Genomic DNA, 13,355 nt, shown 5'->3' on the forward strand with positions numbered 1-13,355 from the left:
ACACTCCAGATGCTACTTTTATATTAGTTCAGACATTAATACATTAATATATTCAGTCAGTCACTACTAATATATGGCGCACTAGTAAGAAGATTTTTTTTGTTTGATATTAACCCTGATTTATTATTATATTGCATCATCTTGTCTTATCCCTGTAGGCCGCACATTGCAATTATATATGTTTACGTCAACATACTTCAATTCACACTTTTATATTAGAGCATGGGTATTTTCATTTTTTTTTTTTTTAAAGTTAGTGAACCTCAAATTACAATTTATGTAGACACAAATAATCAAGGCTATCGTCACATATATTAAAACTAAACGTAAGGCAAACCCACTAATGATATAATGGTTATAATTTAGTAAAATATAGTAAATTATATTATTTGCAACATTAGTGTGAATGATGATTTATTATCATGCAGCAATTGATGTATGTTTCCAACATCAGTCCTAATAGTAATATTGATAGGGGTCTCATGAATGGTCCTAAAAAAAACCCCAGTCCCTGATTTAATTGGAGAGGTGTGTGCATGTATTATGGAAGTGTTATCATCTGTCTACTGGAATTAGGGATGAAACCAGCAGATTTTATCATTAAAATGAGATCCTTACTGATTGATGTCATTGAGTGAATTATGAGACACCTTGTGAAATAACTAAGACACTCCGTGCAGTCACACAAATCACTCGCACCCATATTTCTAGGTATATACATGGAGAAGGCTTTGGGTTTAGTTAAACATATAATTGCTGCTTTTTGTTTGTCTCGTTTTATTCTGAGTGGCGCGCTTCCCCAATGGAAAGTCTGGAAAATGACGACAAGAAGACAACATTACACAGGTACGGTAGCATTGATTTAAAGGTTTGGAAAGCTCTACAGTTAATAAGTTAAATAAAGGGTTTTGACATAAATATTTGTGCTAGGAACCGTGTGGTATCTACAACACAGATAGAATTCTACAGCTCGACAAACTTACAACACTACACTGAGTGCAATTCTTTTATAACATTTCAAATATACAAAGCTCTTTTTCCTTATTTTTTTTTTATAACAATGTTATTATGTACAGAATCAGTAATCACAGTTTAGTGACTTCAACAGTCCATAAATCTGACAGTTCATTTCCCTTTGGTTTGGTATAAAGACAAAAGAAAAAAAAAAAAGAAAGAAAGAAAGAAAAAAAAAGAACCTTGGTTGGTGCAAGCTAAAGAATACAACACAGATATACATCTCTTGTAAGTGCACTGACTAGATCTTTCAGCTAAGGAGAGTTGTGTATCAATGGCAAAGTTCTGCATAAAGGAACAGCTCTGCCTCAGTAGAGGCATCCTGGCAGAGGCAGGGTTAATAATATGGTGGAGGGAATGTCCCAGAAACCCCCTCTTTCCCAAAGGAAAAAAAAAATTATTGTGTGAAGGACGAGAAATAAAACTGGCTCAAGTGTTTTTTTCTTGTTTCATTTGCTTAACTACAGCAATACTGTGACGTCACAGAGAGAGCAGTGACGTCGTACAGTACCAAGGTTTCTGCTGTGGAGCTGCATAAAGTCGTCCACTCTTTATTACTGTGAGACAAGGAGGCTCCATCACTCTTCTGGCACAGTCCTCCAGTCTCTGGTCCTCGGCTGGGTTCCTTGCCCTCCATTTGGTCTTGCTCGGTGAGGTGGGGTGGAGGCCCGGGCTTAGCAGACCTCTTTCCCTGTGCTGTTCCCGGGGAGGATGTTGAGCTGTGTGAGCTGTGCTGCGTGCTCTTTCGCTTTCAGCCTGAGGGCTGCTATACTGGACGCCCTCCTGTCCGCTGCGGCTGTGACTGGGTCTGAGAGGCCGCCAGGTGGCGCTGCGCTCTCCACGGCAGGGTTGGGCTGTCTGAGAAGAGCGGCAGCAGTGGAAGCACTAGTCAGGGGAGCCATGGTGGAGAAGAGCCTGCGGAGCAAAGGGCACTGGTCAGAGGCAATGGGGCACAGCAACAGCAATACACGGAGTATCCGCGCAAAATAAGAATCTTTACTAAACCTGTGTAAATGGTCTGACTCGCCTACCCGCCCAGGCTACAAATATAGAACATCCCCTCTAATATTCAACTTGTGTTTTCCTTTCACTTAATCACACAATATTTTAAGAAAAAGTCCACACCAATAGCAGATCTGGTATGGCCATAATACAGTCTGGGTTGTGGTTATATCATATCTTAGATCATATAATCATAGAAAGGAAAAGCTGAACATATTCAGTACAGGATTATCATATTATTATTATTTATTATTATATTAGGGGGTCCCTAAATAGCGTGTGACTGCTTTGCAAATAACTAGGGGTGGATACAGGGTAATAATTTCTTAGAAATTTCTGTAACTCATATAGATAGATAGATAGATAGATAGATAGATAGATAGATAGATAGATACATAGATAGATAAATGAGGTGAGTTCTGTACCATATTTAGAAACTTCTGTTATATACATACATATATATATATATAAATGAGGTGAGTTCTGTACCATATTTAGAGACTTCTGCAACCAATTTGGAGCAGTTTAACTTAAAAAAAAAAAATGACTGGTCAGATCTTATAAACCCACATTGTGATGTTGATGGACCCATTAGTAAATCATATATCTATGGCCAGTTTTAGTAGGTTTCCTGTGATCTCTTACATTAAATCAATCATCCAATTAATCAGCAGCTTAAATGATACTTGGCTCCTAATGTCAGACTGTAATCAATGTTATAAAGGAATTGTTTGCACCCCATCAAAAATATTCTGTGTCTAATATTTTCTGTGCAATCATCCAAAGACTTTAAGATCAATGTTCCTTTAAGACTCCAGGTTAGGAGCTCAACTGCTTCCCAACACTGATGGCCTTTCTCTAGCTGGAAGTAATACTTATATTTTTTTTCCCTGTAGCTGAATGTCAAATCCCCATCAGCGACCTGGCATCTCGGCTGAATGACAGAAGAGCAATTATACTTTGCTCTAGATGTTTTACTGCTCTCCCCACAGAAGCCACCAAAATACAGGTGACAGGCCCAGGAGACATAGGGAGATTTATAGACTCTCCATTAGCCAGGCTTGTGATCATCAGCTTCCTTGCTGTGATATTTGAAGACTCTTGGCTCTGCTACTGAGAGATACTATCTTGTGCGGAGCTGAGCAATGACAGGAGCAAAAGACACATACACTGCACTATTACCAATGAGAAGACACAGAGGAAGAGGGGCATATGTGACACTCCTGACAGATAAATGGCCCAAGAATGTCCTAAAATACTGTGGGGGGGAAAGATGTCCCATGTTTATCAAAATAACAGACTATAATCCTCAGAGACAGAAAGCTCTAAGGGGATATGGAACTGGACATTTCCAAAATAAAGGAATGTGGCAATGGAACCTCAATGTTCTTCATAAGGATGCACAAATCACATAAATTGTAAAAAAAAAAAAAATTAAGAGCACAAGCTACACAAGCTATTATTACAGTTAAAATGCATTACTTTGTGATCAGTTGTTGACATTTTGCAGAGACTACTGTGTTAGGGGACAACAAATATTGGGGTACACACGTTCCTATATGACCTTCACTGTCCCCATTACCCCATACTGTATGTTGCCTTATAGAAACTGTCAGATAATCAACTTTCACAGAAAGACAACTAGATGAGCCATGGCCTGGTAGGCAGCATTCGTCTAAAAAACATAGAACATATATTTCCATCTCTGCCTTCTTATGAAATGACTATACCATATATATAAATCAAATAATTGGGGTCCAAATGTGTAATGTCCCCCCATTTTCTGAGAATAATCCTCTATTAGCTGTAATGTATGTGAAGCAGGGACATGAGTGACTTTATTCCTGCTGGTTGTGCTATAGGGCTACTAAACCTACAGTCTTCTCTGTGTATAATAATAGGATTATTGACATAGAGAAGAGAGAGAAATGGTCCTGTGAGACTAAGTGATGACAATGGTTGTTTTTTTTTTCTATTTTTTTTTTCTATTCTGGATCCCTTGGCCACAAGTCAGGTGGTTGTGGATCTCCGGTTACTTCTGTCTCTAGTAGAATTATTATATATTTCTAATTTATTGTGACCTTCATTCATTATTGTTTACAGGTTTATACTGTGTTTTTGTTGTTTCAAGATGGTTTCTATCTATCCATCTGAAAAAAATATTAAAAGAGAGGCAGAACTAGAATAAATGTAAATAGAGTGTGGAAATGATTCCGCCCAGTGGCAACGTTTCGGTTCACAGAACCTTTTTCAATCCATGTGAACTGTGACAGGGCATGGTTGTCACTGGGCTGAATAAGGTCTACACTTTACATTTACTCTGGAGTGCTGCCTCTCTTTTTATGTTGTATGCCACAACAATTGGACATTGTCGGAGGCCTGGCACCCACTATACCAATTATAGTGTTGTTCTATTATTTTATTGCCTGGATATTTTTCTATCCGTTTATCTATTCAGAAAAAAAGGAAGAGAGGCAGAAAACCAAAAAGTATGGCAAAAAAAGTGATTTATTAGTCGATGGTGTCAGGCAACATTTCAGTTCTAAAGGTTGAATATTCCTGAAGCTTGAGGAAGGTTCGCACTTTAGAACCGAAACGTTGCCTGCCACTATGGGCTAATAAACCACACTTCTTTTGCCATACTTTTATAATGTGCCGACTCCATTTCTTTATTTTTGTCTGATTTTTTTTTTACGTACCAGAGTGTCCCTGTTTTTCCTTTTACATCTATCTATCTATCTATCTATCTATCTATCTATCTATCTATCTATCTATCTATCTATCTATCTATCTATCTATCTATCTATCGTCTTATGCATAGGCCATACATCTATGACTTGCCTAAGACACGTGCTATAGGCTATTGAGAAATAATAATAATAATCATAATAAATCAGGCTGACATCCCCCTGCATCCATTGCGTCATCTAGTGCAATCCAATAACGTAGCAGTGCCCAGTATGAGTGTGGTTAGTATTTACCTGCCAAATGCGGGGCTGATGAAGGCCGGGTGTCGGAACACAGCTGCCCCCAGGAAAGTGCTGAGTCCTAGTGGGGTACCGCTGGGAGGTAATCCTGTGGATCCTGGTGGGGGAGGTAGACTGGGGAAGGCAGCAGCAGCGGCGGCGGCAGCGGCAGTCCAGGCAGAGTCCAAGGCAGGGTGGTGAGGAGGGAACGGGCTGGCATCTAGGTACGGACTCAGCGGGTGACTGCCAGACAGCGGGCCTGGAAAGGGCAAACCTGGGGCATGGGTCTGGGCACCTGCCTTCTCCCGCTTCCTCCATTTGGCTCTTCGGTTTTGAAACCAAACCTGATATCGACAAGATCAGCTCCATTATAAAGTGATGGATCCTTCTCCTAGGACTTTACAATATCTGTTTAATCTGTAACTACGTCTGAAAAATGTACATAAAGAGTGTATGTATATTGTGTGTATATGTGCATACTGTGTGTATACTGTGTGTATGTATGTATACTGTGTGTATACTGTGTATATGTGTGTATACTGTGTGTATACTGTGTGTATACTGTGTGTATGTATGTATACTGTGTGTATATGCAGCGTGTGATGTGTATGTATGTATACTGTGTGTATGTATACTGTGTGTATATGTAGCGTGTGATGTGTATGTATGGATACTGTGTGTGTGTATGAGCCTATATGGTGTGTAAGTGTGTGTATACAGTGTGTATGTATGCGTCAGTATTGTCTGTGCATGAGAGTGTGATGTGTATTATTACAACAGGTTGCTGTGCCAAATGACAGTAATATTACATCATACATCTCTTCTATCTATATCCGGAGCACATACAGCTCGTATGCAAAATGTAAAATACACATTACCCTGGAGTACACCTGATTTATGTAAAGTGATGGCAGATATAATACTATTGCCTGTAATGAATTGGTGCTGTCAGTAATTGCCGGCAGGACAGCAGAAGCAGAGTACAGTACTATATAATGGCCGCAGTAGTATATTACAGTACAGCAGTATATAATGGCCGCAGTAGTATATTACAGTACAGCAGTATATAATGGCCGCAGTAGTATATTACGGTACAGCAGTATATAATGGCCGCAGTAGTATATTACAGTACAGCAGTATATAATGGCCGCAGTAGTATATTACAGTACAGCAGTATATAATGGCCGCAGTAGTATATTTACAGTACAGCAGTATATAATGGCCGCAGTAGTATATTACAGTAGAGCAGTATATAATGGCCGCAGTAGTATATTACAGTACAGCAGTATATAATGGCCGCAGTAGTATATTACAGTACAGCAGTATATAATGACTGCTAGAGTTATTTCTTGCTTAGAATCCAGGCAGGCTGATTAATAAGAGCCGTGTGTGCTGCAGGTGATTGCCCAGACACAGGCTGTCATCAGATAGCTGCTACTGCCTGCACTGTACACTAATAGCACTACCTGCACTGATGAGGAGCCGGCACTGGGCTCCAGAGTCGCATTCATACTAATTCCCAATCAAACATAATACCCTACCATGATATATTACTGCTATTAAACTATTAACCGTTGTTGTAAAAATACACTATATACTCGTAGACTAACGTAATGTGCAGATAGATAGATAGATATGAGATAGATAGATATGAGATTGATAGATAGATAGATAGATAGATAGATAGATAGATAGATAGATAGATAGATAGATAGATGTGTATATAGGTGTCACTGTGAGTTGTCGCTGTATGAGCACTATTATTCTGTGTATAATGGAGACACGCGGTCCGGGAAGAGAAGCTGCGGCGCCTCTTGGGTGATGTGTCCTGCATGTGACAGGAGCACTGGTAGCAGGAAGGCGATCGCCTATTAAACTTGCTCATAAAATCCTCATTACCGCCCTATAAATACTACACAGTGTGCTATCCTCCGCAACATGTGTCATAAATGATCAGCTCATGTGTCTGTGTGTACACAGAGCGGCAATATTACACTCATCTACTATGAAATCACTGCCACGTCGCCAAAATCAGAGATCATATCTGCTTTACTAATAATTGTAATAATTTCTAGCAGCTCCATGAGTGCTTCTTCTTCTATTACATATTCTTTAAATAAATAAATATATATATATATATGCAGCGCATTTAAACTGTACAAGGGATATATATCCTAGCTTTTTTTCTATTTTATCTTTACTATTTCGATACAACCGAAAATATGATTTAATATTTTTAATAAAAAAATATATCTAATAAGTACCCAACTTAAATGTTCTGTGTAAATATAAGCAATAAATATGTGCTGAATATAATACACAATAAGTTACAGATGCATATAGTATATTATAATTTATTACATACATTATGTGGATAGATAGAGAGAGAGAGAGATATGGGATAGATAGATAGATAGATAGATAGATAGATAGATAGATAGATAGATATATAGATAGAAGGAATGAGATAGATAGATTATATTAGATTATACATTTTGTGTCAGTTTAGCACTTAATTACCAGCATGCACCTAAGCATTTATTAACCATTTAACCGCCATATCTTGCATGTATATACTAATATTTCGTGAACCTCTCTGGTTTTGTTTTAGCTGGTTTTCCCACGACTGCCCCCCAAGTGTCAGATCCACTGACTGTACTGTCACATCCCTGTTTGACAATGGAGCAATGTGTCAACAAGGAGAGGGGCCAATCCCCCCCACCTAATGCTAGAAACTGTTGTGTATTAAATGAGCCATATGGAATTTATGATGCTTTATCAGCGCCTGATTGTCCCAGTAAAGTGATTTGCTCGGAGACATCTGCTTCGTGTTGGCAATCAGGGCATCCCAATGTTTATCGTCTCTGTGGTTATGAGCCCTGGCTCGGGATATGGAGAGCAAACACCTCTAATAGCACTGCACTCACTCCCAGGGCAGCCATTAGATCAATGCTATCACAAAAAGGGCAAATCAAATAGCATTAGCCAGCTCCTTGGGCAAATCAAACAGCCCTCTGCCATGGAGCAGCCCTGTTTGCTCTAGCACTAAGTGTGCTTTTATAGCGCCCGATTGGAGGCTTCATCACAGCCAAATACCTGCCCTGAGCTCAGCACAATGTCTATAACAACCAGAGCCCCAACTGTACAGTCCCCAACCTGCTCCCCACCACCCCAGCCCCCTTCACCTGCCCCAAGCACCGTGCTGTGCGGGGGCTTCATCCCCAGTGGCCTTCACACTGATCAGAGGTGGAAGGTAATAATTGCACTTTGTTTGATTAATTAATTCCTGGACTCAAGGGAGATTGATTTGTTTTCAGTGTAGCATTTAGTCTGTGATTGCAGGCAGCAGTGACATTGGGGCTTCTATAAATAGGCAGCAAAGGGCACACATGTGTGCTGGGGGAAATGGAGGTCAGGGAGATAGAGATAGATAGATAGATAGATAGATAGATAGATAGATAGATAGATAGAGGATAGATAGATAGATAGATAGATAGATAGATAGATAGATAGATAGATAGAGGATAGATAGATAGATAGATAGATAGATAGATAGAGGTTAGATAGGTAGATAGATAGATAGATAGATAGATAGATAGATAGATAGATGATAGATAGGTAGATAGATACATAGATAGAGGATAGATAGATAGAGGATAGATAGATAGATAGATAGATAGATAGATAGATTAGATAGATAGGGGATAGATAGATAGATAGATAGATAGATAGATAGATAGATAGATAGGGGATAGATAGATAATAAATAGACAGATAGAGCTGATAGGGGATAGATAGATAGATAGATAGATAGATAGATAGATAGATAATAAATAGACAGATAGATAGAGCTGATAGGGGATAGATAGATAGATCTATAGATAGATAATAGATAATAGATAGATAGATCATACATAGCTATATAGATAGAATCATGTATTTTGTATAAAAAGACAGACCCTAACACCACATCAGTACCCACCTGTACTCTGGCTTCAGTCAGGTCCAGGCGCATGGCTAGCTCCTCTCTTCATGAACACAAAAGTGAACAAAACATAATATCAGTTCATAGAGTTTTACTTAAAAAATAATAGACAAATTCATCCTTATACGAATAACCAATCAATCAATTACACTACTATTACTGCTACTAATACTAACAATTAACAACAATAATGAACCACAAATAAGTATGAAAATAGGAAGTATAAGTTTATATATATATATATATATATATATATATATATATATTACATTTAATTAATTATATCTACAGCTCTACTTTCCTAAGTAATGAATGCTTGCATATTAAATTACTCACGAACTTTAATATAAGTAGAAATATATAATTGCTTGATAATGTATGTGTTTAAATATAGATAGATAGATAAATAGATAGATACATATCTCCTATGTATTCCCATATAGAACTATAAATTAGTAATGATACAGGTAATATTTTTTTCTTCCATCCGTTATAAAAAAAAAATCAGGAAAATAATGCTACGGTAAATATATACACTTTTCACACAATGTGTTTTAAATATTATACATACGTGTGGCATGTGTGTAAAGATTGTTACATAGAAAATTAAATTACATAAATTCTGTATAGCCTTATCCGCAAATCATGGGAAGAATCTCTGCCATCGATTCCGCTAATTTCTGTGGTTCAGTATCAAGGCAAAATTTTCTAGTTTTAGATCAAGGCATTTTTTAATCTACCTATCTATCTATCTATCTATCTATCTATCTATCTATCTATCTATCTATCTATCTATCTATCTATCTATCTATCTATATATACACACTGATATTCCGGTCAGAAAGCAACATACTTTAACTGAAAAATGTGTTTTATTAATAGACAATAATGGTCTCATGAACACTTGTGTATGTCTATATATTGCATTTTCTTAATGCTGCCAGTGATCAGGCGTGGCTGGTGAGGACCCCCGGACACTGACTGGGTGGGGATCGCCTGCAGCCCTCGCTTTCCGTCTGCACACAATGTAACTGATCTGTGGCACCGCTGACACGGCAGATATAAATACATCGGCCGGTGCTGGTAGTAACATCCCTCTGCTCTGGGAATTACAGCCATTACCGGCCGTGTGTGAGGCTCAGGGCTCATTTCCACATGCGAGGCACACGTCCGTATCTCGCATGTGGAAACCAAGCTGTGGAGCCGGCACTTTGGAGCGGAGCGTGCAGCTCCATGTGTTCCTATGCGGCCGCACGCTCCGCTCCTCAGTGCCGGCTCCACAGCTTGGTTTCCACATGCGAGATACGGACGTGTGACTCGCATGTGGAAATGAGCCCTGATCATAAAAATAGGAATCGCGGACCTGTAAACGTCCTTGAGCAGCAGGTCGGATCCGGGGTGGAATCTTTCTGTGACGTTTAACTACAAGTCAGTTACATTATTGCAGATTTTATTATAACTAATAATAATAAACTAATTAGAATTAGTGTTCCTGTGTAATTTAGGCTGATGTCTCAGATTTCTTATAGATGAAACGACTTTACTATAAAGCCTCATGAAGATACCTTGTGAAGACGTCCGGGTAGTGGGTCTTCTGGAAAGCCCTTTCTAGTTCTTCTAGCTGGTAGCTGGTGAAGGTGGTCCTATACCTCCTCTGCTTCCTCTTTAGCATGCCCTCCTCTGAGTCACTACCTGCTGACAGGCACACACTGTCCTCGCCATCTTTGCCATCAGCATCTGAAGCGTGAAGCAGAAGTTCCTCCTTAGGAGACATGTCTCCATCAGGTCCACATCCCGCCTGCTGCGGCTGCTGTTGCTGGAATTGTTGGTGCTGCTCCTTCAGGAGTCCTCTGTTAGCATTGTTGCTGGTGTTATTACTATTGTGCTGCTTATTAGTCTCATCCTCTTCATCGTCATCTTCATCTTCCTCATCTTCCTCATCCTCCTCTTCGTCCTCTGTCGGGTTTTGGGCTATCACTCCCAGTCTGTCCTGCAGAGAGGCACCTGTCTGGAGCGGTGGCTGGAGACCATCAGGACTGCTCTGGTCTTCTCGCAGCAGGGGGGCGCTGTTCTCTCGGTAGGACTTGCTGCGGCTGATGCTGACCTGTGGGGCCTGGCTGATCTTCAGGCTGTGGTTCTCCCAGCTGCTTTCTCCTGCACCCCCAAGTAATAGGAGCCGATCAGTTTTATCCGACCTGGGCACTGCTGACCTGGCATCAGGCAGAGACTGGATGTGAATCCGCCCAGCTGCCCCCACAGGACCATAGAGCCTTCTCAGCTTGGGAGGTAGATGCAGCTCAGCCTCAAATGTAGAGTTGTTCTTGGGAGAACCTTCAGGGGGTCAGAAAAAGAGAGAATATGTAGAAATCCATTTATTTCTATTGTATCATCCCCATATCACGGCTCATGCTGCACATTATACGAGCAGGAACACGGGATGTGGTGTGAAAGTGGCCATGAAGAAGTAGGAGAAGATCCCTCAGCTATGCTCTGCTGGAAAGATAACAATTCAGCCCCACACAGCCACTATGGCAGAGCCATTCTCCTGTGCACTGGATTGAATGGTGCAGTTAACATCACACATTCTGGTAATTGGATGCCTCTGGAAGCGCTCTAATTACTGTCAACAAGGAATTTCAACACATGTACAAGTAGATTTCACCTCCAACCCTCCATATGTTTATTAAAGCCACAAGTGAGGGGATACAGTTACATGGGCACGTCGGCTCAGGGCTCCGGAGACGAAGACATGCCAAGGAGAAATAGGATGGCAGATTGGAAGCCTTCCCTCAGCCAGAAGCAGGGAGCACAAGGGGCAGATATCAGACTGCAAAATATCTATTAAATAATAGCTCAATTGTGACATCGAAATTAACTGTCGTATTACATTGCAGATAAATATATTCTGTATGTAACTGTGTTCTCTGAAGGAATTCTATTTCCTCAGCACATTGTGTGCAATGAAAACAATATTCCTTCATAGAATGTAAAAATACATGCAGAAGATTTCTACCTACATTTTGTAAATGTATTTACCTATCAATCATTAGTTTATCTAATGCAATGATAAAAATGTAAATAAATCTTCTTATTATCATACAGGTACTATGTAGTGCAGCAACATTACACACACACATATATATTTATATACATGTATATGCATATAAACACACACACATACATAGATATATATACACATATATTTATGCATACATATATTCACACGTTTACACATGCATATACACACATATAGTCATACATATATACATACACGCATTCACACAAGTGTATATTCTGAAAAACTATTTATTGAGTTCTTGTTAAAAACAAAAAACTGTTCTTTGTTTGAAAAAAATCAATGTAAATATTTCAGACTAAAATATGTATTTAAAATAATAATAATACATGCTTTAATAACAAAACCAACTAATATACATATACGTTCTAAAATATTTTTATCTAAGAATTTAAGAAAAAATATTCTAAAAAAAATTTATACAAATTGAAAGGTGATTGTTAAAAAAATAAAAATAAAAATCATACCCTAGAAGTGATTACTTTAGAGCTGGTACAGTTGTCTTCTGCACACGCTGGGCACACAGGCCTGCACAGTGTGTGAACTATCTCGGTTCCCTTACCTTCCAAAGTTTTATCCTGGTCAGTCCTGGTGGTCAGGGATGGCAGAGTCTGGGTGCCAAGCAGCCTCATCTTGCAGGGGCTCCTCCTGCCCAGAATGCTGTCTATGCAGTATGAGGACAGCAGGGTGGGGGATTTACTTTTGCACTCCGGCCTCTCGGTTGCCTCCTCATGGTACTGGCTGCTCATGGCTGTGCTTTGATGCCCCTCTTGCTCTTGGTGCTGCTGCTGCTTGTCTGATGAGAGTGTGTGCAGGATCCCACATTAGTCCCTGTCCCCCTGCTCCTGATCAGGGCACCAGGCAGCAGTGGAGTGAAGTGCACAGCTCAGCTCCTGAGCCCTCTCCTCCACGTGTTACACAGAGCTCCTGGATTGGCTCTCACACACTCTGCTACTCTTCATACACAGATTAGCCAATGGTTGGCACCAAAGCCTGGACTGGAGCCCCTCATCACCATGGATTATTCATCTACTGCCAACACATTATTATACACCAGGTTCAATGTTCTCACTCCAAGGGCACAGTGCTCAGATGAGGCATGATGGAGACCTGAGCTCTTACCCTGTAGATGTCATTTACTCACAATATCCTGCACATATGGTATATTACTGTTCACAGACACAAGTTAGCAGGAATAGACACAATTAGAAATGTCGCAAGACACTATAGCTTCATTAGTTGCATTTATATATATTTTTTTTCCTTTAAATCAAATATGTTTATATAGTATATAGCTTTATTTTATTTATAC

At 39.6% G+C, this 13,355-nt stretch overlaps 1 protein-coding gene across 1 annotated transcript; it reads right to left on the bottom strand.

Moving 5' to 3' along the window:
• Positions 1-843: 843 nt before the first annotated feature.
• Positions 844-12,959, bottom strand: ARX (aristaless related homeobox). The gene is made up of 5 exons (XM_077294672.1): positions 12,606-12,959; positions 10,533-11,298; positions 8,965-9,010; positions 4,998-5,326; positions 844-1,929 (listed from the first exon to the last, which is right to left on the bottom strand). The coding sequence occupies exons 1-5, from the start codon at positions 12,790-12,792 to the stop codon at positions 1,689-1,691; spliced, it is 1,569 nt and encodes a 522-aa protein (XP_077150787.1). The 5' UTR covers positions 12,793-12,959; the 3' UTR covers positions 844-1,688.
• Positions 12,960-13,355: the final 396 nt, after the last annotated feature.

This window comes from Ranitomeya variabilis, chromosome 3 (assembly GCF_051348905.1).
Source record: "Ranitomeya variabilis isolate aRanVar5 chromosome 3, aRanVar5.hap1, whole genome shotgun sequence".
Classification (NCBI taxonomy): Eukaryota; Metazoa; Chordata; class Amphibia; order Anura; family Dendrobatidae; genus Ranitomeya; species Ranitomeya variabilis.